Source organism: Electrophorus electricus, chromosome 2, assembly GCF_013358815.1.
Source record: "Electrophorus electricus isolate fEleEle1 chromosome 2, fEleEle1.pri, whole genome shotgun sequence".
In the NCBI taxonomy this organism is placed as follows: Eukaryota; Metazoa; Chordata; class Actinopteri; order Gymnotiformes; family Gymnotidae; genus Electrophorus; species Electrophorus electricus.
Window position 1 is genome coordinate 34,379,433 of NC_049536.1, and position 24,573 is coordinate 34,404,005.

General features: G+C 46.6%; 1 protein-coding gene across 6 annotated transcripts in view; it reads left to right on the top strand.

The window, feature by feature from the left end:
- Window positions 1-24,573, top strand: part of mylka (myosin, light chain kinase a) — a 42,381-nt gene that overhangs the window by 13,858 nt on the left and 3,950 nt on the right. For 3 of the 6 annotated variants that reach the window (XM_035535390.1, XM_035535408.1, XM_035535398.1), the window contains 21 exons: window positions 124-289; window positions 504-525; window positions 781-1,286; window positions 1,621-1,815; window positions 2,827-2,961; window positions 4,492-4,644; window positions 6,860-6,997; window positions 7,567-7,764; window positions 7,860-8,106; window positions 8,524-8,598; window positions 8,899-9,698; window positions 10,759-10,875; window positions 11,880-11,948; window positions 16,439-16,486; window positions 16,964-17,091; window positions 21,152-21,308; window positions 22,574-22,885; window positions 22,984-23,019; window positions 23,197-23,287; window positions 23,473-23,676; window positions 24,159-24,376. In XM_035535390.1, the coding sequence (XP_035391283.1) occupies window positions 124-289; window positions 504-525; window positions 781-1,286; window positions 1,621-1,815; window positions 2,827-2,961; window positions 4,492-4,644; window positions 6,860-6,997; window positions 7,567-7,764; window positions 7,860-8,106; window positions 8,524-8,598; window positions 8,899-9,698; window positions 10,759-10,875; window positions 11,880-11,948; window positions 16,439-16,486; window positions 16,964-17,091; window positions 21,152-21,308; window positions 22,574-22,885; window positions 22,984-23,019; window positions 23,197-23,287; window positions 23,473-23,676; window positions 24,159-24,376 (4,015 nt within the window). The remainder of the gene's footprint in view (window positions 1-123; window positions 290-503; window positions 526-780; window positions 1,287-1,620; window positions 1,816-2,826; window positions 2,962-4,491; window positions 4,645-6,859; window positions 6,998-7,566; window positions 7,765-7,859; window positions 8,107-8,523; window positions 8,599-8,898; window positions 9,699-10,758; window positions 10,876-11,879; window positions 11,949-16,438; window positions 16,487-16,963; window positions 17,092-21,151; window positions 21,309-22,573; window positions 22,886-22,983; window positions 23,020-23,196; window positions 23,288-23,472; window positions 23,677-24,158; window positions 24,377-24,573) is intronic. The other 3 variants (XM_035535393.1, XM_035535406.1, XM_035535407.1) reach the window with 3 other exon arrangements.

Here is a 24,573-nt window from a genome sequence, read left to right on the forward strand (position 1 = left end):
AAGTACAAACACATCTACAAAAATGCTGGTGCAGTATAGTTAGTCCCCTCCGTAGTTCCCTATATCTGTAACGGAGCGATTCTGAGCGTGGCTCTGACATCCCCGTTGTGTGTGGACTCCCAGGGTGATGAGGAGATCCAGACTTCAGAGCACTACGCCCTGTTTGAGAGGTCGGGCTTGCACTTCCTGGAGATCCGCTGTGCGCGTGCAGAGGATGCAGGGACGTTCGCCTGCCTGCTGACCAACAACGTGGGCAAGGCCTTGACCACAGCTGATCTCACCGTGCAAGGTAGGAACCTCTCTGGGACCGCACCTTCACCGCCTCCAACCGGCACGGGGAGATCGAACAGGATGTGGGGAAATGTGCCACGAGGCGTCCTCCTCCTCAGTATTCCATCCTGGTCTGTGCTGTGATGTGGTGACGGTCTGATAGTTTACTCCCGATGGTTGTCTGTTGCTTGTACCTGTCGTCTTGGTAAGTGCCTTATCTTTCTCTTTTACAGGTTCAAACCCAGAGGAAGCCATGTAAGTTGATTTGCAAAGGACTGTGATGATTTCATGGTTTTGAGTTTGTTAAAGTTTTGTGAAAACATTGTGAAAGGTTTTTCCATTTTTTTAACTTTACACTTTAATTGCACTATTGATCCCTGATGGAGATTCCTAAGGTGTTTCGTTTTTCAGGGAAATCCTTTCAAAATGAATGGTTTGTTTGCATTGTTGTTTACTTTTGGAAACTTTCCTCTTTTTCTCTTTTCCGGCATCTTATCTTTCTCCAAACAGAACTAAATTCCCACCTCACGATCTCCCAAACACAACTGCATCTCCTACAGTCAGGCACACAACCAGTGGCCTTATCAGTGAACAAAAACCCAACATCGTATCCGCACGGACCGTAACCACAGGGACACACGCAGCGGTGACCCCCACCACAGCAGCCAACGACAGCACGACACCGACCAGTCCAACGCAGCCCATCGATGAACCCAAAGGTGAGGGGTCACCCAAAGGTCAGCACGGGTCAGCCCACTCCATTACCCTTAGAGGAGAACAGACCAGGAAGGGCAGTTGTGAGTCTGCCAGCAGGGGCCCAGAGCGCAGTCTGGTTGCAGAAGGTAACGAATCTCGAGGGAGGAGCCCTGTGCCTGTGGGGGTGGAGCCTAGCAGAGAGGCCCGCAGACAAGCTAGAGAGAACCAACTCGAGGCCCTCGGAGCTCCGCCCAGCTTTGACTGGCAGCCTCAGAGCCAGGAGGTCACCGAGGGAGCTGAAGTCATGTTCAGATGCCAAGGTAAGTATGACTTCTGTTCCATTAATGCATCTTTCATCTGTAGATGTTTTTACACACAGCCACTTTTTATTAGAAACACCTGCCTTGCACATGTACTCCCATACACAATACACCCACACACGCGCTTATAGACAGTTTCAGACTGCAGGGTTACTTCTAACTGAATATGATGGAACATCACGACACCACAGTGACTGTGATTATGGTGGTAACAAGCTGGTACACCAGGCACAACAGTGTTCCTGGAATTCCTCGTTAGAAACGCAACAACCGCCCCTGCATCGTTGCTGTAAGTTGCTGTGTCTAAGCGCAGGGCCGGTCCGTGTGTCCCCAGTGTCTGGCTGGCCCGTGCCTGCCGTGAGCTGGGCCAAAGACGGTGCTGAGCTCGGTCCACGAGTGAGTCAGCAGGAGGGCGGCGTGCACCTTCTGCGTTTGGAGAGTGTCCAGAGCACCGATGCTGGCCGCTACACCTGCACCGCTACCAACAGCAGAGGGGAAGCCACCTGCAGTTGGGCAGTGACCGTCCAGAGTAAGTCCGGACCAGAGCCGCACCAGTGCCTGCATCATGCTGGTAAAATCCACGCTTATAGGACAGACTGGGTTAAGACACTGTAAATGGCCTGGGAGTTTGTCATCTTCCTGTGTGTGTAGTGTGTAGTATGTGATAGTTTGGGGAAAGACGTCATGGCAGTGATTTAAACTGGCTCTTAATCAAAGACTTAAAATAACTGTTTTACTTTTTAATTCCTTCTTGGCCCGTCTGTGTGCAGGTCAGTACACAGCTCAGTAGTCTGTCAGCAGGAAGGTGTTTGAAAAGCAAAGCGGGGTGAGACGTGAACCGTGAATCTCTCTCCATTTAGCTGGTTCCCCAGTAACACAGCTTTAGCTCGGGCTCCCAGGGTGTGAAGTTGTTTTGGCACATTCAGGACAAACCCGTTTTCCACGCACTCTGGAATTATTAATGTCTGTTTGATAATTATATGTGTGGATTGTTCCAACAGGGACAGAAGTGCACACGGCATTTAGAGTTTTTTATATTACAAAAATCTGTGTAATTTTACTCAACTTTCCACTAAGATAAGGAGTATGTTATGATGATATATAGATTTTTTTTGCATACATGGTTATCTGTTCAGACTTGAGACGAGTTGTACTGAGAGCATATTGCCTGTGGGCTGGAGCAAGAGGCTGTGAGCTGTTTTGGATTGTCTCAGTTTAACGCTGCATCTGTTTGGCATTTCAGTGCCAGATCTGTAAGTGAGGCTAAGGCTGAACTAACATCCTCGGAGGCGTGCATGGTGTGGTTTGTCTGAGAGTGGCCTGACCAACCAGAGGCCTTGTTTCTTTTATCGCAGTCTAACTGCACGCGTTCCTACCTCACGCGTGTTCCCTTTCACATCTCATATGCTCAGATCACAAATATAGGTGCAATTCTGCCCTCTACCGGTGAATGTGAAGGTCCTCGAGCTATAGGCATTACGGATTTTCTTTGTCCTGTCTGCGTATCACCTGAGGTGTGTGCGTGTTGGCGACTGTGCAGGCCTGCGTTTGGAGGGAAAGGCTCCAGTGTTCAGTCAGGCCCTGAACAGCTGTGCTGTGGATGAGGGGAGCACCTTCACTCTGCGCTGTGCCGTGGAGGCCACGCCCCCAGCCTCCGTCTCATGGCTGCTCAATGGTGAGTGATATGTAAGCGTGTGCACAAGTGTACTGTGTGTGTAAAGTGCATAGAAGAAAGTTGAAGGATATGTACATAAATCTGTCGGAATCTTTTGGTCTGGGCGTCTACTTCTACGACGCGTCCCTCTGTGGTCAGGAGAGGGCAACAGTGGCCCTGCGTTGTTTCCCTAGACATACTGGATCTGGTCAGTGATGTTCAGAAATCTAATAAACCTTTACAGATGGCCTGGGAATGCCTGTGCTGAAGTCAGGAAGAGTCTTTACTGAGTGTATGCTACTGTTGGAGCTCATGCTTGGGCTCTTTACAGGACCAACATGGTCGTGTGTGTGTGTGTGTGTGTGTGTGTGTGTGTGTGTGTGTGTGTGTGTGTGGCTCTGTACAGGGTTAGCATGTCAGCAGTCCACATAAATTATGCCTATAGAACTGTTGTCCGTCCAGCTAAAACAGGGAGTGTGTTTATTTTATATCTCAAAGCGCTCTCTGTCTGAACCGGTCCGGGGCAATGTCAGGGTTCTCCAAAAGGAAACCAGAAGGGATGGACAATGTTTTATGATCAATAAAACTGTAGTTTCATTGTCTAGAAAATGTAAAACCAACAAATCAGTCAGTTAATCAAAGACAAAGTGCATTCCAAAAAATGACACCGCAAAATACTTCCGTGCTCAGCGTGTCGTTACTGCCGTCTACGCTGCCGTCCGTGGTCACGGCGCCGCTGTGGTGTGGATTACACAGAGGTCGCAGGAGGGTCGGCGCTAAAGGATTTCTTCTGCTTGGTGATTCAACAGCTTGTATGTCATGCCCATATCATCTCACATTTTTAATGTGTGTAGTAACACAAAAATGAATCCCTTAATTCTTCGCACTTTGTCTTTTGTTGAAACCGAGTACATTTAATCACTTGATCACACGCTCTGTCCACAACCATATTTCCAGCTCGAAAACACTTGGGGATTCAGTATACACCGTCTTATTCGCTGATCCTTATGGGCTGGTTTTATCACCTGACTCTGGACGGCAGAAAGCTGTGATATTCCGGTGTATTGATCAAAGGTGAAATCCCATTTTACCTATATACTTGGAATGCTGCCATTAAACCTATGGAACCAGAACGAGGCCCAACCGGCATCTGGGAGAAAAGCGTGCATCACTCACTTTGAAATGTTATGCTTGGCTGGACCTGGTTGGGGTTTGTGCTCTAACGCGCCTTGCTGCAGTGCGCCCATCCTCTCCCATCAGCCTGAACAGAAGAGAAATCTGGGAAAGTCCTCTGGATTGGCCAGCGTTCCTTCTTGGAATCCAGAGAGACTGTACTGGATCCGATCAGCGAGGTTTTCAGTGGCTCCAGTCTGTTCTAATATTCAACCACATTCAGTTCTTTTGAAGGTATTGCTTGTAGGATTGTTACTGACAGGGTTTGTGTATAAAAAAGTTGACATGCAACCCCTGTACACATGAATGTTATATGGGTGTTTTTAATTCTCTCTCTGTCTGTCTGTCTGACTGCCTGGCTGGGGCTCACGCTCTCAGATAAGGCCATCTCGTATGGGGAGGCTATGTTTGATGGGGGCTGGGCCCAGCTCGTGGTTCAGGACGCAGTGGCCACCGATGATGGCTTCTACTCGTGTGTGGCTGAGAACGAGCATGGGCGAGCCGTGTGTGGTGCCCGGGTGCTGATCAGAGGTATGAACACCCCGCCAGCCCCAACAGCTCCACGTTGTTCTGCTCCTCTGAGGATATTATATGACTCAGAAAGAAATGGAAAAAATCCCTGTGGTTAAAGTTCCCCTGAGTTCTGCTTTGGATCAAATGCAGGCTCTGAAAGGATGGAATTACATGAACGTACAAAATATTTTAGTATTAGGTTCCCAAATATCAAAAAAAATATATTTCCGGATTCTTCCTGACTCCTATAGGAGTGTGTTCCTCAGCGGTCATAGCGTGCTGGTCTGAGAACACTGAGCAGTGTTGTCTGAGAAGGTTTGGATATTGGAGTTTAGGCTGTACATATATGGTGCTTGGCATCCCTTTGATGAATGAAGTTCTCTTTTTTTCTGAGACTGGTTATTTCAAGCCTGAAGGAACATCTGCTTTGTGTGTTTTTGCCGCAGTCTGCGGGCTGGACTACGACGGAGGGTTCAGAACTCGCACGGGTTAAAATGTGAAATACCACCATTTTCCCACACAGCAAAGGCTGTCCCTACTCGGGACAGATGGAGGCGCAAAGCCAACATACGAGAGAGCGACCGAAGAAGAGAAAGAACTCCGTTATGGCCTCAGAAACAAATCCGCTGTAGTGCACTCAGACCGAGATGTCACCAGCGCTCTAATGCTAGTCTGAGAGCCCGTGCACTCTGGATGCATGAGCCTGGGCTTGCTGTGCGTCTGTTTTCCCACAACGAGTCAGACGCTACTCAACTACTCGTCCCCTGTGTGTGTTGATGGGGAGATGGAGGGTGGCCGTGTCCAGGCGTCGAGCTGAAATGGATGAGACGGCCACTAGAATTCAAGCGTGTGTCTGGGGGGGGTTGGAGGAGGCCAACCACTTGCAAGGAAAAATGATGTGCCAGAATTTGGAAGAATTTGCAGATCAGTGTATAAGCGTAATTATATACCTGAGACTTGGAATAACCAACGCTTGACCTTGAGTGTGTGTCAAGGTCAGTCAGCAGAAGGGACAGGGACACTGTGAGGCCAAGCACACACAGTCACGCGTGGAAGCACCAGCAGGTTACAGGCTGTGTACGTCTGGTTTAAAATCACACGTCTGACTGTCTTCATCATCTCGTTTCTCAAATCGCTTGTCCATCTGGACTTGATTTGGGTCTGTTTACATCAGCCAGGTAATATGATAAAAATGATTCTGATGACAGCTTCAGTCTCTCCAGGCAAAGGTATGAAAATTAAATTAATAAGGTTATGGCTCTGCATATGGAAGCTAAAATCCAGTCATGATGTTGGCCTGGGTCACGCATTCTTGTGCAGGCCAACAGGAGCAGAGAGAGGTCACCATTTCCCAACTGTTTATATTCCTTCTCTGTGTGAGAGTACAAATGAAATCAATCTTAAATGGTGACAGGCTTCACCGTTGCTTTGACGATTTTTCTCAATATTGATTGGTTTGGTAACACCTTGAGTGGTCGGTGTTCTGTTGAACAACGTGTTTGGTCCTGGACTTCCCTGGCAAAGAGATGCAGCAAGGCATTCTTCCCCGCAACAGTTCCATTTTTAGCTTCAGTGGTCGTTTCAGGCACTTCGATGTGGCACAGGAAGTAAAATAATCCATACATGTTGGTAAACGCAGGCCAGGGTATTTGTCCCACTCACAGGGGTTTCATATGTGCCCACTCATGTCAGGCCTTTCACTCATGAAAAGCTTGCAGGACTCGTTTGTCTATCTGTTTCCGTAGTCTCCCCCTACACGCTGCATTTGATTAGATTTGCAGATGCAGAGGTGTCTGGTTTTCACCCGTAGAAAACGAGCCTGTCCGGCCGCTGCCTGGCTAGCCCCGCCGGGGGGACGTGGCTTGAAACGTGGCGTTCCCTACACTAAAGCACCATTTTCCCGTCTGTGTATGTGATGCATCAGCTACCAGAAATATCATGTTGCACATCTAAGACTGTTTATGGATTTCCAGGGGCTGACTGCAGTAGTGCTGATGGAATAGATAGTGTGAGCGCCTGGTAAATAAAGTAATTGTTTGTGGTAAAGATCTATGCTTGATATGTATGTGGGATAATCTCTTTTCCAGTCACTAATTTGTAAGATTATTAAAAAAAAAAAAACTTTCACCGATACTGAAGGTATAAATAGACCAGCCTGTACCATGTGGGGTCACCTTCTAATATCACTAGCGGCCACCCCCTCTGTGTCTGTGTGTGTCTGTGTGTGTTCCAGCTAAGGCGAGTGTTAAGAGGCCAGTTGGTCCACCGATCTCGGAGACGAAGAGGTCTTCTGTCCCAGTCTTCTTAAAAGAGCTGCAGGATCTGAAGGTGATGGACGGCAGTCAAGTCACCATGACCGTGGAAGTGACGGGTAAGCAGAATCTGCCCTGACCACCAGCTCCCACAGTCAGGGCCGAACCCATCGCGTTATGTACAGAGATGCGGAGCTCTGCAGTGTTTCTCCTAGACCCCTCTGCCCCTTTTGTGGGTTTTTTATTCTTCTGTTTTAATCTTTTACTATTCAATTTTTTTTTATGTTCTGGGGATTAAAAATTGATATCCCCCCCCACCCCCCCCTTGTAAATTAATCTGCAGTCTTTGAATGCTTTCTGCATTCTGGGTTTTGTTATTTTCTTAATGAAGGGGGATTTCCTCCGGTTTCTCATGAGATCTGTTTGGAATGTGCAACTGGGTTTCCTCGTGTGTGTGTGTGAGACCTCAGTGGAAAGTTCAACTCCTCCCATTTTTATGTATGTAATCTGGAGCCATGCCTGTGTGTCCAGCTCTGGAGGAATCACTACCCTCCTGATAAGCATCTTTCATATTTCTCTGCTCGGTCACAACTGAGAGCTAAGAGGCGGTCATTTTCTGTGTTCAGTAACACACACCAGCAGGTTCCATGCTTGGTATTTCCATGGTTTTGTGTGTGTGTGTGTATAGGCCATCCTGCTCCAGAAGTGCTGTGGCTTCACAATGGGAAGGAGATTCAAGAGTCTGAGGACTTCCACTTCCAGAGAGAAGGAAGTCTCTGCAGCCTCTTCATACAGGAAGTGTTCCCGGAAGACACAGGCACATACATGTGTGAGGCATGGAACGTGGCGGGCGAGGCTCACACCCGAGCCTCGCTCACCGTGCAAGGTAACCGCCCCTCCCTGAACCTCGCCTTGGAGTGGCCCCCGGGTTGCGGGGCGGCCGAGACATGGATGACGTTTGCACGTGTGCCTGTGTTTCAGAGCCCCAGGATGGCGTGCAGCCCTGGTTCATCACTAAGCCCAAGTCCTCCACTGTGGACGTGGGTCAGCACGTCCTGCTGTCCTGCGCCATAGCTGGGGACCCCTTCCCAGAGTTCTTCTGGATGAAGGATGGGTGCAAGGTCTCCTCCGGGCGGGACTTTGAGGTCCTGCAAAAGGAGGATGTGGTGTCACTCCTCATCAGGAACGTGAAGACTCACCATGCTGGAAACTACGAGATCTATCTGAAGTACAAACACAACCCTAGTGATGCTATTGGACAGAAATGTGTTAGCCGTCTTAGCCAATGAGTGCAGTAGATTGTCAAGACCTACTCAGTAAAAACCAGGTTTTACAGAGAGATGCAGAATTGATCTCCTTTTATTTATTTATTTATATAAATAGATTTTTTTGGAAACGTGCTCTTAAGATGTTGGGGATTTGCCATCTTCTTCTTTGCTGCATCACAAGCACGCTAGAATAAGTCGGGTTTACAGTTCTCGTATTCTTTATCACTTCACAACAGACATGTAGACTGGAGTGTGTATGGGTTTTTTTTTTCACTTCCTTTAAAAAAAAGAAACCAAACTCTGTTCCTTCTTCAGCTGTCTGAAGGCAACGCGCTTCAAACCACGTTTGAGTTTCCAAGCGTCTCTCTGTTTTACAGGAATAAAGTAGGAGATTGCAGCTGTTTGGCCTCCCTGCTAGTGAACGAGGACCCTGTCAGAGAGCCGTCTACAGAGTGAGTAACCGCCCCCCCCCCTCCGTTTATAGGCACCCTCGGTCCCCCGGCTATGTAGTGGTCCATCCTGTAACTGCTGTAATCTCTCTGTATAGCCCAACAAGCTGTTTTTGCTGCTTCCTCCAGCTGTGCTGTTGTGTGAGCCAGGGAGCTCTCTCCTCACTCATTCCCTTATAAGGCTTCTGAAGTCATCTGTGATGTAACTGTTTGTTCTGGTGCACTAACTCTCCTTAATTAAGCTGCTCTACGCTGTGGGCCGAGCCTTCTGAACGTCACCGTCTCCTCCCCCTGCCTCCACAGAGAGGGTCAGAGATCTAGAGGGGTGGAGAGGACAGCCAGAAAAAAGGGAGAGCAGAAAGAAGCGCCCAGCCTTGTGGCATTCCGAGCAGAGCCAGATCCCATTTGGGAGCGCAGGGACGAGGACTGGGATCCGGAGGAGCCGATCGCCGCCCGCGGTCTCCTGAAGAGGCGCGTGGAGACCAAGGAGCATCGGGAAGACCAGATCCGCCAGAAGGAGGCCGAGCAGGTGGACTTCCGCACTGTCCTGGGCCGCAAGGTCACCACCAAGAGTGTCTCGGAGGAGGACCTAAAAGAGATCACGGCCGAACAGATGGACTTCCGCGGGAACCTCCAGCGGCAGATCAAGCCCAAGACCCAGACGGAGGAGGAGAGGAAGGTGAGCAGCCCCCAGCAGGTAGACTTCAGAGCAGTACTGGGAAGGAAGGGAACCCCCGGACCCAAGGCAAGCACTTCTGGGAAAGAGGAATGCAGCAAAAATGACCCAGTTGACTTCAGGTCCGTGCTGACGAACAAGAGGAATCCCAGGAGTATTGGGAGCAGCGGCGAAAGCCCAGCACCGAAGGGTTCAACAGGGAAGGAGAACGAACAGAATTGTGTGGACGGGGGTCCAAATGACCTCCCGAAGACAGGAGTCGGGAAAGAGCTGGTCTTCCTTCAAAAACTGACTGACCTGTTGGTGCAGGATGGGGAGCGTTTGCACCTGCAGTGCCGGCTATCGTCTGCGACTCCAGCCTCCGTCACGTGGACTCTCGACGGGAAAGTCATCAAGTCGTCCAAATTCATTGTCATAACCAACGAGGGTTAGTATCAAATCTGTGTGTCCACACTCTTCACATTGACATTTGATTATAAACGCACTTGGTTGCCTTGATTTAATGGGAGCTCATAAAGAGGTTTATGACAGGTGCTGTAAAGTTTGGACTGATCTCCAGCGTGGCTGTCCTCCAGTCCAAGAGCTCTGCTTCTTCTCACCGCACGAATATGAGCGTAGATCTCCTAACATGTGCTTCATTTCCATAACGGCACCCTTTCCCTTTCATCCAGTGTCTGGACGGGATTGTTTTCTGGGAAAAGCCGCTGTGATATTTATTACGGTTGTGTTTATTGTGGGGGAGTGTTGGTGGCAAGTGTAAGAAAAGCAGCAGGATTCTCTGGGTCTGGTCTGGGTGGAGTTGAGTGGGGGGGTGGAGTAGAGGTGCAGTGGTGCATCTAGATGCACTAATGTGAGACAGGAAGCACTTTGATTGCATGCTGGTGGGTCTCCACTTGACGCCTATGTGTCTGAACTCACTAAAATCTAGTTAATTAAATACAGAAGACAAACCGCATTCCTAAAGATATTATTCCATGATGGACCTTATTTGGTCCCTGAATGTTTACTCTGTCCTTACCATGTATAGTCAAGTCCACTTTAAGCTCAGAGTTATTTACTCCTGTATAAGGTTTCCAGAACTCCAAACAGAACTCCAGGGACCAAGCTTCCTGACATAATCAGGTGTAGTAGTCTGTGTTGGAGGAGAGTTTCTCTGAGCTCTATCAGAAGGATTCACAGGCAGCTCTGAGACCTGTCATGTCTGTCACAACAAGCAATTACAGTGTTGCAGTATGAGACTCTCAGAACAACATGGGAATATTTCCATTGGAGGATTTGTCATCTTCTGTTTGCTGTGTTGTATCAAATTGGGAACATTTAGACTAGTGCACTGTGTTGGAGCTAAACTTTGCACTAATATGCTTTACTGGTCAGAATAACCTGCTCTAACCATTGGCAGCAAACAGTTGAAAAATTAAATGAAATATTTGAGAGGATGCACTTCATGGTGGAAATATATCATCTGTCATGTGTGTGTGCGTGTTCAGGTGGTCTGTGCTCTCTGACCATTGATAAGGCCTTGCCAGAGGATGAGGGTCAGTACGTGTGCAGAGCTGAAACTGGTTCAGGAAGGGCAGAGTGTTCCTGCATGGTGCTAGTTGATGGTGAGTACATGAACGCCTTAAGATGGTGGAACCTCTCCAGTCCACTGCTGAGAGAGGATCTAACTGGTCGGGTCTCTGTGGGTTTGGGAGGTATGGTACAACCGGCTGCCTCTCATCTCCTGAGGTCTGGCCACAGCCCAGCAGTTTCCTGCAATTACAGAGTTCAGCCTGCATGCCCTGTTACCCCCCCGACCCTCTTACCCTGCATGTCTCCTCCATGCTGACTGATGATGATGATGATGATGATGATGATGAGTACTGTTGGCAGCAGCCATTTGTTGGCATATACATTACTGTGCAACAGTCTTAGGCCACCATGAGACTGGTTGTTTTAGTAATGGTTTTCAGTGTCTTTATTAAGATATAGACAGAAATAGCGGAAATATGAACAAAGAATTAAAAAAACCACAATTTTCATAACAAATGGATTCTACAGACATAAGTCAGTGTTTAGTGTGACCTCCCTTGGCACTAAGCATGTGGTGAACTGTTTTGGTAGTCGGTTCTGAAGTGTTCTGCGGTAATCTGGTACCGTTCAGGTCAGGTTTACAGGTTCTAGTAGGTTTAAGATCCCAAGTGAAAGGGTACATCACACTAAATACTCGCCACGGTAGCCAAGAGAAGCTGGCTTGGTTTTGAATTTATTTCATTTTTTTAATACTACATACAAATGTCCTGTATTTTCTGGTTGTATTCTAATAAGGAGACTGAGAAATAATTATATATGGTCATTATACCATTACTAAAACAACAAATATAATGATGGCCTTTTGCACAGTACTGTATTTCCAATTGACTGGCCTGCAGTTTTCATTAGTACAAACATTTCACATATTGTTTCAAAACTAAATAAATATGCTATTCTGGTTTGTTCTATGTCTCTCTCTTTAAAAAAAAAAAAAAAAAGTATTAAGTCCAAAACTCTGCATTGGGACCCAGATGGAGTGATGCTTGCTGTCCTGCTCTTTGAGTTGGTCATGTGCATTTCCGCTCTGCTTCTGCAGACCCCAGTGCCACGAGCTCCACACTGGCTGACAAGAAACTCAAGAAGCCCTCCACACCAACCACAGAGAGTGAGTCCAAAATACACCCGTCCTCTTTATTCCCCGAAAAGTAGAGACATGGGGGACAGGGATTCTTTCCCACTGCTGAATACAGACCAAAACTCTTACACACACGCGCACGCAATATAACCGCTCCTCCAAGAGCCTTCAGGGCTTTTTAACTGAACTGAGCAGTGTGTGTCTGTGTGTGTCTGACCTCTGTCTGTAAATTTGGATGTGTCTTTTGGCAATTATTCATGATTCTTTTATCTATTTGCATGCTGTTTGTCTTGGTTGCCATAGAAACCTGAAACCCAAAACACACCACTTTTCACACTTCATTTACAGTTTTAAGAGAAAGAGGTGGAGGTGAAGGGGTAGATGGAGAGAGAGCAGCAGACAGTGTGAAGGAGAGAAAGGAGGGACTAAGATGGATCAGGAGCTCTGACTTTTATTGCAGTGTCACACTTCTAAACTTCATCACTCACTCATTCACTCACCCTCTCACCCTGTCTGTCTTTAGTGTAATGCACCCCACGTTGTGGTTTTTCTATCATTTTTGCCATCCCTGCCAATAATCTGGCAGTGTGCGGTATAGCCTAGAGTTTATTCTGCGTCAGAGCACTCGGAGCACTGAATACAGGCAGACACCTAATGCAAGAAAATGCTTCCATTTTATGTCGTGTTCACAGGGACAGTCAGTTCAAGGTAAAAAAATAAAAGCCCCTCCAAGCATTTCCTTCTGGGTTTTCTGATGAGCTCAAACCTGAAGATAAAATTAATTTCTGAAATTGGCTGCTTGAGGCGGCAGAACGGTTACTCTTAGAACCTGGGCATGTTCGCTGCTGCTGTGTTAGGATATGGATTATAGTCTATGAATTATAGCCCATGTTAGACTGTGGATTATAGCCCATGTTAGGCTATGGATTATAGCCCATGTTAGGCTGTGGATTATGGACTGTGGATTATAGACCATGTTAGGCTGTGGATTATGGACTGTGGATTATAGACCATGTTAGGCTGTGGATTATGGACTGTGGATTATAGACCATGTTAGGCTGTGGATTATAGACTGGATTATGGACCATGTTAGGCTATGGATTATAGACTATGGATTATAGACCATATTAGGCTGTGGATTATAGACTGTGTATTATAGCTCATGTTAGACTGTGGATTATAGACCATGTTAGGCTGTAGATTATAGCCCATGTTAGGCTGTGGATATAATCCATATTATAGGATGTGGATGTTCGAGTGAGTTAGGCTTTTACACTGACAGCTGTTGTGGTGTTCACATTAGTGACTGCTGTAGTACATCTTTACAACCTCTTGCGTAATCTGATGTCACGAACGAGAGGCTCACCAGTAGCGTCTCACGGCGCTGGTCCAGTTTGACCTTCATCGGTGTGTTTTAATGTGGAGGAGAGCAAACATGACACACTGGTCTGATTTGATTGCCAACCAGGATTCCCAAGGCGTTTTCTGAGTAGAGTGACGTTGCTCCGTCATGAATTGTGAGAATTGTCTCTGATTTAAACGGACTGACGTATAAATAAAACTGAACATTTCAGTTCATGCTGGTACTACATATTAGTATATTTCTTAGTACAGTGTAGTGAGCTACATAAGTGTGTTGAGCTGGGCTTAGTGACTATATGCCAGTGTGTTGAGCTGGGCTTAGTGACTATATGCCAGTGTGTTGAGCTGGGCTTAGTGACTATGGCAGACTAGTACTCTCTTTAGATGTAGTATATTCTGTATCATCTACAGCGAGGAAACAGGAAGTGTGTGCTTAAAGTGTGAATAATTTCCCGTGGCCACAGAACTCTTGCATAGCCCTGATTTCCTCTCTATCACACATGTATCAGAGGCTCAATGTGGGGTTACATTCTTATTCTGCAGCTAATCCTTCATGGGAAATTTGTAACCAAACGTCACAATGCTAAAAACATAACACTGGTATTGTACGGGCTGTTGGAAAACGTTAACCTTTGCACTGCAGTGTGAGAGAGGGGGTGGGGCTTCAGGCCAGCGTGGGGCCACACTGAGCTGGACATGCCCCTCGGGACACACCTCTCTGTTCAGCCTTCTATGCCATCAGCCCATCAGTTGGGAGAGCCAGTCTTCCCTCCATTTGTAACATTAACATCCTCTCTTGCTGGCCACCTTAGGGGTGTAACGATACATGCATTTATAGGTTTGATGTGATCAAGGTTTGATTTTTGATATTTTGTGTGTTAAAGATTACCTGCAAAGCTCTAATTCTCTCTAGTTCTATAATAAAAATATTGGTTCGGATCAGAAAAATCCAAGTTTTTTTTAGCATCATGACCTTGTGGAAAAACAGAGCAGCTGAGCTATGAACAGTTCAAAACCCTGGACTTTTTTGACACGGTCTGTTGTCAAAAAGTGCTGTAAAATGACTAGATTCTCATGTGCCATGAAGGCTACTGCGTTTCTGGGGCGGAGGCTCGTATGTTAGAAAGTGCTATAGTACCAGTTTGATTGGCAGCTGTTAAGATCCAATAAGAATGCCGTCAGGAGATTTTACGTGCTATTTTAAGTGAGGCATCTTTAATCCACTGGCCCCATTCACTCTACACACCACAAGACAGGAAAGAGTACACCAGATATGTAAGGTGTTATTCTGAGGGAACAGTGAACTGAAAAACACATGGTTGTTTTTTGAAACCTCTTATAGATGGTGCTATCTTGTTCCAGTGTGTCTTCTTGACAAAAGAATCTTGATTGTAAAAGCTGGTGTGTGGCCTGTTGTACACGTTCTGTAGAAAGCAGTTCAGTCTGACCTCTGTTAGATGACTGCTGCAGCTTATCTGACTGGACCTGCAGTTTATGCAACAGCCCGGTGAATTAAAGCAGAACCATTCATTTAAATGTTAATTCTATAGGCCACTTCCGTGTAGATGACGTGGTTCACAGGCTAGCTGCTGGCTAGTTTGGGATGCTGAGGTCCGTTAGTGAATTATATGAGCCTTTCTACCCCTCTCAGTGAGGACGTTTGATGAGGTCAAGCCTCTTTCCCACAGTGTCCCCTGGCTGGGTGTCAAAGGACAGGTGGGGTTAATGCATTGGCCTTGTCACGTTGGAGTGTGTGCAGGGCACAGACTCGCATGTGAGATTCTGAGCTTAAGGTTTGATTATATTTTCGATACAATATGCATTTATAAAATGTTTGAATTCTACAGTACTCTGATTATATACCACACTGATTGATTGATTGGTTTTGCTGAGAAAAACGCATTTTATTTTGCAACAAAAGATTGCAGAGTAGCTGGGCCTCTCAGAGTCTCTCAGCTTTGACCTGGTGTCAGATATTGTGGCAGTTGGTTTCATTAGCGGGTCTCAGCACCTCTCTCTAATGGTGTGTCTCCACCATGGTTTGTACATGTGAGACTGCGCTGCTGCCTACACATAGCCCAAAGGAGTGGACTTCTGGTGGGCTTAGCGAGGAGCCAGGTTTCACTCCTAAACCGAGCTGCGGAGCTGGCGAAGACCTTTCTGCTCTCAAGCGCAACGTTAGTGCTTCACGCGTTTTCTTCATTGTCTTGTCTTTGTGTCGCATGGAAACATCTTGCTCTATTCAAATCCTTATCGACTAACATCTGTTTTGTTGGACAGGGCCTTTCTGGAGCTGTGAAACAGAAATAGTTGGAGAAAGGATGTTTTCTTTTCTACAAAGAGGCTCAGAAATTCTTTTCAGCAGGAATGTCTGAAAAGCGCAGAAACATGTGTTTATATCTTTAAGTTCTGCTTCAGACTGCTCTGTCTGTGCTGTTGCCACTGCGTCTTGGAGGTTGTGTGAGTTGGCCCTTCTTCCACATTATTTCATGACGCCAATCAGATGTAAAGTAAATAGGGCCAAGAAATATTTCCTAGATTCTTTGGGGACTATTTTTAGTATGACCAAAAAAGGCAAAGCCTAAAAGGACGTGAGCAGCTGATCTCTCTCAGGATGTCCAGAGCAGAATGAGACCCCCACCACCTCCTCGCTCCCAGAGTTTGCTTATCGGACCATTGAATATAGTCCCTGCATTCCGTATATGCACTCCAGAGCCCATGCTCCATGATGCCATGGGCTGCATGCTCAGTTTGTGTGTGTGTGTGTGTGTGCGTGCATGCATGCGCTTGCTCATGCCCTTTGACTTTCTTAATCATTATGAAAAAAGAATTGTCAGGAATTGTGAATGTGGAGACGTTCTTCCTTGCTGGTGGAGCAAATAGATTCTGGTGCCAGTGACAGTCATAGGTTCGAACCACAGAGAGAACACATACCGTCAGACATGCACAAGTAAACATGCACAAGTTGCCCAGAAAAAGAGCATCTGCTAAATACTGGAAATGAAACGTAATGTAATTGTACTGCGCTATACCTTCAGGCCCTCTGGATAACAGTGTTTTGCTCGTTAAAGCTTGTTACCTTACAGGGCATTGCGGTCGAGTCTGATGCGGAATCGCCTCGTTCATCAGACCTGATTCGCATCTGTTTCTTTTTTCAGCTGAGGCCAGGATAAAGAAGCCACCTCCAAAAACGCCCCCAAAACAAGGTAACCGCATCCTGGGAGAAAAACAGTTCAGCATTCCTCTGAGCAGGCAGTGGAGCCAGTGCACTTTATTCTGTCCTCTTTAAAGCAATTTGTTACTTATGAAAAGGAAAGTGGGTCAACTTTACTTAGCCGTGAGTTCAGTGAGGTTAGTCATGCCTTAAAAAGGCCTATGGTACAATTTGCCGTGGGAGTTCTGGAACTGCGTAAATGTTTTCCCAGTAACACCCTTGGCTTCTGACAGGACGCACTTGCAGTAGAACACACATCCTCCCAGATTGGCACCAGCTGTTGGCGCTCTACGGTGATGGTTGCGTCTATGTGTGAATAGAAAGACTAGTGTCTGAAGTGCTGTTTCTGACCGTACTCACACAGTCTGTTTGTGCACATGGAGTTGGGACTGTGCAGGTAATAGAGTGTTTGCCGACCGTGTGCGCTTGCATGCGCGCGCGTGTGTGTGTGTGTGTGTGTGTGTGTTAGGGATGTCCCCTCAGATCCTGCAGTTTCCTGATGATATGAAGATCTTGGCAGGTGAGCGGATAACTCTGCTCTGTAGGTTCTCTGGAGCTCCGCCCATCCACTGCACCTGGCTCAAGTTTCGTAAACCGGTAAGAAGTGAGCACGTGGCTGAAATGTTTAGTGGCTTAATCAGAGACGCACCAATTACAAAATACACTGAAACGCACAGAAATGCAATGAACACCAGAGTCATATGTGTAACACTGGTGTAACAGGATTCCTGTACAATGTGTGTGCTAGATTACAAGCCAGCTCTGCATGAGGGGCATACAGACATACAAATGTCATAGTGTTCATAAACACTAACATCATTCTGCATTTAGCAGAATAAACAGAATAAAAGGCATAAGGTGTTAATTTGGGAGAGCCAAATATAATAGCTCAGTGGTTGAGGTACTTGACTTGTACTCGGAAGGTTGCTGGTTCAAGCCCCACAACTGCCAAGTTGCCACTGTTGAGCCCCTGAGCAAGACCCTTAACCCTCAATCGCTGAAGTTGTACTCAGCCATAATTGTATTCTTTCTTTTGTATAAAAGTGTCAGCTAAATGCCGTAAATATAAATATATCCGATACAGTTACATAAATGGACATTTTGTTGACACTTGCACTTTCTCACAAATTAAAACTGAAAGTCTGGAATCGTACGCAATGGTATAAATTATTTGTATTTACAGCATTTAACAGACGCTCTTATCCAGAGCGACTTACAAAAGTGCTTTGTCATTTACTCATAGAATATATCCTAGTACAGTACAGTAGGTTAGAGTCCAATATACCAATGAACTAGAATGCTGTTGAAATACAGGGATCACTGCTAATGCCTAGATGTACAAATATCTTAAACAATGTCTATCTTAAACAATGATAAGTGCAATAAACAATAAGTGCTAGAGTTTGTTAAACAACATCAGTGTAATAAACAATACCCTACAATAAGTACTAATTTAGTCAGTCAATATGTGAGCAGTGTCAGTTGTCCTTTAAATATTCTGCAAATAGACGGGTCTTCAGTCTGTGTTTGAAGACTGCAAGGGACTCTGCTGTCCCGACAACAAGCGGGAGTTCATTCCACCATCTTGGAGCCAGAACAGAAAATAGTCTCCATGCTTGTCGTCCATGAGACCTGAAGCAAAGTATTTCAAGCCGGGCCGTACTTGAGGTTCGAAGTACTCAAGGTACAGATCGGGCTTTGACCATTGACCTCATGTGTGAAGGGGCTGGTCCATTTTTGGATTTGTAGGCAAGCATCAAGGTTTTAAATCTGATGCATGCAGCTACAGGGAGCCAATAAAGGGAGCGCAGCAGTGGAGTAACGTGTGAACTTTGGGAGATTGGAGACCAGTCGTGCTGCTGCATTCTGGACAAGTGGTGGAGGTTTGATGGCTCTTAGAGGAAGACAAGCAAGTAGCGAGTTGCAGTAGTCTAGCTTTGAGATCACAAGAGACTGCACAAGCACCTGGGTAGCTTCCTGCGAAAGAAAGGGTCGAATCCTTCATTTGTTACAAAGGAGGAATCTGCAAGACCGGGTTAGATTAGAAACATGAGTTGAGAACGAAAACTGGTTGTCCAAAGTTACGCCCAGGCTACGGGCAGCTTCGGACTGTGATTAAAAGGGAATTCTCCAAGGAAACTGTGAGGTCATGGTAAGGGTTGGGAGTACCTGGGATGAACAGAAGCTCAGTTTTACTGGGGTTGAGCTTCAAGTGGTGGGTTGTCATCCATGACGTGATACGTCTGGAGACCTGCGTGTCAGAGGGTGGAAAAGAGAGAAATAATTGAGTGTCATCAGCATAGCAGTGGTAGGAGAAACCATGAGAAGATATTACATCACCAAGAGAACGCGTATACAAAGAGAAGAGAAGGGGGCCCAATACTGAGCCTTGTGGAACACCAGTGCAGAGTCTACACGGTTTGGATGTGGATGTTCTCCATGTCACCTGATAGGACCGTCCATCCAGATAGGACTGAAACCATCTCCAAGCAGAGCCAGTCACACCAAGCCCGGAAAGAACAGAGAACAATGTTGTGGTTCACTGTGTCAAAGGCTGCTGAAAGGTCTAGAAGATTCAAAACAGATGACTGTTTGGCAGCTTTAGTGGCATGAAGTTTCTCAGTCACCGCTATGAGGGCCGTTTCTGTAAAATGTGCCGGTTTGTAGCCAGACTGATTGGGATCATGCAGCTGGTTCTGGGTGAGAAAAAGAGACAATTGATTTTAAACTGCTCATTTCAAGGGCTTTTGAGAGGAAAGAGAGAAGTGATACCGGTCTGTAGTTGGTAACGCTAGAGCTGTCAAGTTTGGCCTTCTTGAGGATTGGTACCACCCTGGCGGTTTTGAATGCAGTAGGCACGTATCAAGAAGATAAGGAGTTGTTGATGATGACAGAGATGAAAGGAAGCAGATCTCTTACGATTGTCTGGAACAGAGCAGAAGGAATTGGATCCAGCAGACATGTAGTCAGATTGCTGGAAGTCAGGAGTTGAAGAATTTCATCTGTGGAGAGAGGAGAAAAAGAAGTCAGAGAGTTGGATGTTGGGGAATGCACATTAGTTGGAGGAGTGGGAATAGAGAAAAAGGACTGGTGGATTGCTGCAACCTTCTCCTCAAAGAAGGTGATTAAATCTTCCAGAGTAAGAGATGAGGAAGGAGGGAGAGGGAGGATTAAGGAGAGAAGAAAAAATAGTGAAGAGCTTGTGTGGATCACATGATGATTCGAACTTCTCTCTGTAGTAGGATGACTTTGCAGATGTTACTTCCAGTGAGAACTTGTAAAGGAGAGACTTGTATGAGTTAAGATCTGAATCTATGCAAGATTTCCTCCACCTCCTCTCTGCAGTCCTTAGTTCTCTCCTGTGGCAGCGAAGTGTTTCTGTTAGCCAGGGTTATTAAGATAATATGAGAAGATACTTAGCTGAGTTTGTGAAGTCCTGTAGGTGGGATGTAGATGAACTGATTGAGAACACCACACCTCCTCTAGATGTTGAGTCGTCCTAATTTAAGTCAGTTCAATAAGTGCTGAGCCCGCCCTTCAATTCACACCTAAGTTCAGGGCGAAACTACACCTGTAGTGAGTAATTACCGCTACCAAGCAACTAACAAATAGGTTTAGACAACAAGCCTTGAATTTCACAGAATCTAAGACAAAAGTAAGTGAACTCAGAGCCTATGCCATACAGATGCCATACAGAAACTTCTGCTTTGCCGGAACTGACGCTTCAGTGTCTTTTGTAGACAGTTTCTGACATTTGAATAGCATTTAATACAGTGGTTATATTGACCCATGTTTACAGTGGGTTTCAGGAATAAGCATTAACAATGTGCACGTTGTTTTTACAAAAAATAAGAATCCGAAAGTAAGATCTGATCTCATCTGGTCACACTGGGTGAATGCGGCCAAAATGAAACCAGATACAATTTGGATGTGAAACATATGTTAATGTAAGGTGTAAACGGGCGGTAATGTTTACAGTCTTATCTGTAAAAAATGTCAGATTTTTTTTTTTTTTTTTGGGGGGGGGGGGGGGGTGCTTCAAGGCCTGAGGTAAATGGGATGATAACTTGATTAATTTTAAACTCTAAAAAATATTCTGTCTACAAACAGCAGATCTGCTGACTTACCCCAGATCAGAACCTGCTGACTAATGGTTTGAAAAGCCAGTGTCTAATAAGCCGTGAGATGAACAAGACAGTTTTGTCCACACTCAGGAGCGTCCGTGCCTTACAACGGCACAAAACCAGCAGGTGGACGAAACACATTCTCTGTTGGTATGGCAGGCAGGAGTCTTAAAACCCCCTAAAATATTCCGCTCTAAAAAGTCATCATTGTGGACAGAGATTCAGAACATTTACGAATAAAGATTTTCTTTGTTTTTGGCAGCACACAAACTAAAGGATTCGTAGAGTTGAATTTTAGAATCTGTCCTTCAAAGCTGGTGGGATTCACAATCGGAACCGCACAGGCAAACCAAACAGTAGATTTCCTCATTTTTTTTTTTTTTCCACCTCAGCCACAAAAATGAAATTTATCTTTTAAAATCTGATGTTGGCCAGCCACCCACATAAAATGCACTTCGTGTAGGGTCTTGTTTTCAGAATAACTGCCCCCTGACTCCTGTGTGCAGAGCAGTTACCTGTCTTTGTTGCCCCAGATTCAGGAAGGTAGAGATGGCATCGTCCTTCAGAGCACCGAGTCCAGTAGCCAGCTGACCATAGCCAGCGGGCAGCAGGAGGACTGTGGATGTTACACCATCGAGATCAGGAACAGCTATGGCATGAAGCAAGCTGCCCTGAACCTCACCATCGTGGGTAAGACTGCTTCATCCCCGAAGCCTCTGTCAGCCTTTAGGTGGCTGGTGCCCCACTCTCGCATGTGCGTCGGGCTGCCTGTCCCCGTCTGGCAAGCCCGGGACCGGCTCTCTTTTACCCTGACCCGCGACTCTGCTGTCTCGTAAAACTGCTGTGTCCAAAGCCATTGGCATGATGCAGCACAAATGGCTACAATTCCTGTTACCTTCAGTACGGTTATTTCTCAGTGCCTGCACTAGCAGAGAGTCCTCTTAAAAGCACAGGGCTGCGTTAACACGTTTGACTCATTTAATTCTCACTCTACTGAACTTCGCATAAGGTGCTGACCACACACTCCGTCGCGAGCTCGGCGGTATCTCTAAGAAAGAATATTAGAAATGTACTTGAATAAACAGTGTTTATCCCAAGAGCTAAACCTCCCTAATCAGAAATGTGTCATGGCGCTGAAAATCTAAATAGAGTTCTTTTGCCTCCCAAAAGTGGCAGCTCAGTGCATCTCTCTTCAGAGAGTGCTACACATGACGCGTCATCGGTTTGGGTGGCGTTAAAAGGCCTGCCCACCAGCTCGGCAGTCACATCGTTACTCACACAGCTGTTGTACACAAACCTCCATTACACTGACACAAAGCGAAGCCGTCTGGTACTTGGCACCCGCCGCAGCCCGTGCGGCTGAACTGTCGGCCAGATTCGCGGTGTAATCGGCCTCTTTTCTTCCTTCACTACAGACTCTGTTACAGTTGTCAGCTGGCAAATTGTCCAAAGTCTTATTTGCAGTGTCGAAACGGAGACGTACTGTAGTGGCCCTGGTGAGCTGTGAGTACAAGCCCCCATCACCTGCTTCCTGGAAGCAGGCACATTTCTCTGAAGAGTCAGTATTTGTGCTGGAGGGCAGTGTTTCAGGCTACTCAGACACTCGGGGTTGCTACACTGGGTCATTAATTAGGTAGTGATGTCTTGTCTGGTGCTGCTGACACTTCAGAAGGGGTACTGAAGTACTGAAGTGCTGAGAGCCGTGTCGGGGTGTATTATGTGCCACTGAGGGTAGACGGTCTTCTCCCACGGGCTGTCTGTGTGCTCTACCGGTAGAGCCAAAATCATCGCCACGTACGCTGTGTAACGCGGCACTGCGGCCGAGGTTCTAGATCCGTGTCGGCGCACTCGCATGCAGGGTCTTGGTTCCAGATCTAGTCTGGACAATGGTGCAGCTTCCTTGCTTGCCAGACTGCTCCCATTTTGACCATGCTCTCCTGACCTTCCCACTCCAGACAAGCCTGACCCCCCTGCACGGGTCCCCGCTGCCACAGACATACGCAAGTCCAGCCTGACCCTGTCGTGGTACGGCCCCACCTACGATGGAGGCAGCGCCGTCCAGTCTTACAACCTGGAGATCTGGGACTCAGTGGGCAAGGCGTGGAGAGACCTGGTGTCCTGTAACAGCACCTCCTACAGTGTCCAGAACCTGATGCCCGGCAGACAGTACAAGTTCCGAGTGAGAGCTGCGAACATCTACGGGATAGGGGAGCCTAGCGCTGAGTCTGCACCCGTGGAAGTAGGACTGGACCATGTGGGAGAAGATGGTGAGTTCCACCTAGTGGTCACTTGGAAAAATTGCTTGTTGAGGGCAAATGGAAAACTTTTGGCTAAAAGTGAACTTTCTTTTTTTGTAATTTAACAGAGAATAAGGAAGACGAGCTTGGGCCTTCGGATGATGGTACGCCTGCTCTGGAGTGGACATTTGGACCTGATCGGATTTTCATATGTGTTAAGGAGATGAAAAAATGGCATTTTTATAAAATTGGAAATTCTGCACATAGTCACTTCAACATGTCTAATGGGACAATAAATATGTTTCCCCCTCCTATATACCATCAAACCTCGACACTGTCAGAGTCGGAGAAGCATCCTGAGTACAGAGACGTGACCATCCGGACAGACGTGAAAGTTAAAGACCTCTACGATGTGGGAGACCGACTGGGCTCGTGAGTTTAAACCCAGTTTGGATCAGTGAATAGAACTACATTAATCTGTATTCTTATTTATTTATCTATTTATTTATTTTTATTTTTTGCTATTTAGCCCTGTTATTTCACATCTTAAAAACAGGTGTGTAATCTCTTAAGCATTGTAGAAGTTTAACTGAGAGTTTTTCTTTGCTTTGTCCAAGGGGAAAATTTGGAACAGTGTTCAAACTCATAGAGAAATCCACCAAAAAGGTGTGGGCAGGGAAGTTTATAAAAGCGTACTCCGAGAAGGAGAAAGTAAACGTGAGGCAGGAAGTCCAGATAATGAACGACCTGCATCACCCGAAGCTAGTGCAGTGCGTCGACGCCTTCGAGGCCAAGTGTGACGTCGTCATGGTGCTGGAGATGTAAGTACCCCATTTGCCTTCACCTGTGGGTGGTCCGGCTTCAGCCTTCAGGTGAACATGAGGCCTTTTCATCCTGAGTTACTCTCTGAGCACTTCCGCTTCACTTGAGCTTGAGATTTTTAAAGAGGAATTTATGTAACTATGAATTATTGGCCGGTTTATATCTGTTTATATGCTTTCAAATGGACCATTAAATCTTACTGGCAATACTGATACAGGTGCCGTGTTATTGGACAGGGAAGCTGTATTAATAAATAATAATAATCGTATTAATAAACCCGGCCTGTGTGCTATTCCATTCCATGCGTCTTTCATCTCTGTCCCACTCCAAACCCGGGCTTCTCTCCGTCTCCGCCCTGTCGATGCAATCGCTGTTTTTGTCCTTTCCACTCACCTTAAGTCTGGAAGCCCCTCCGGATGTCCCGTGTTTCCTCCTCGCTCCTGCGTGACACGTTCGGTCACCCCCTCCTTCCCTTGCGCAGGGTCTCCGGTGGTGAGCTGTTTGAGCGGATCATCGATGAGGACTTTGAGCTGACGGAGAGGGAGGTGATTCAGTACGTGTTGCAGATCGTGGACGGCGTGGGCTTCATGCACAGGAAGGGTGTGCTGCACCTGGATCTCAAACCAGAGAACATCATGTGTGTGAACAAGACGGGGAGCAAGATCAAACTGATTGACTTTGGCCTTGCTCGAAGGCTCGGTAAGGCCTGCAGTCAGCACAGGCCGTGTACAGTAGGGGGCCGAAATAATCACGCGTGCTTTACATTCCCGATCCCGCTATTGCAAGCAGTTAGTTCTTCAGATTTATCAAAAAATCAATGATTGAATTAATTGACTTCTCAAAAGTTTAGACTTTTAATTGATTATGTACTTCTAAGTAAATACTGCCCTACCCTT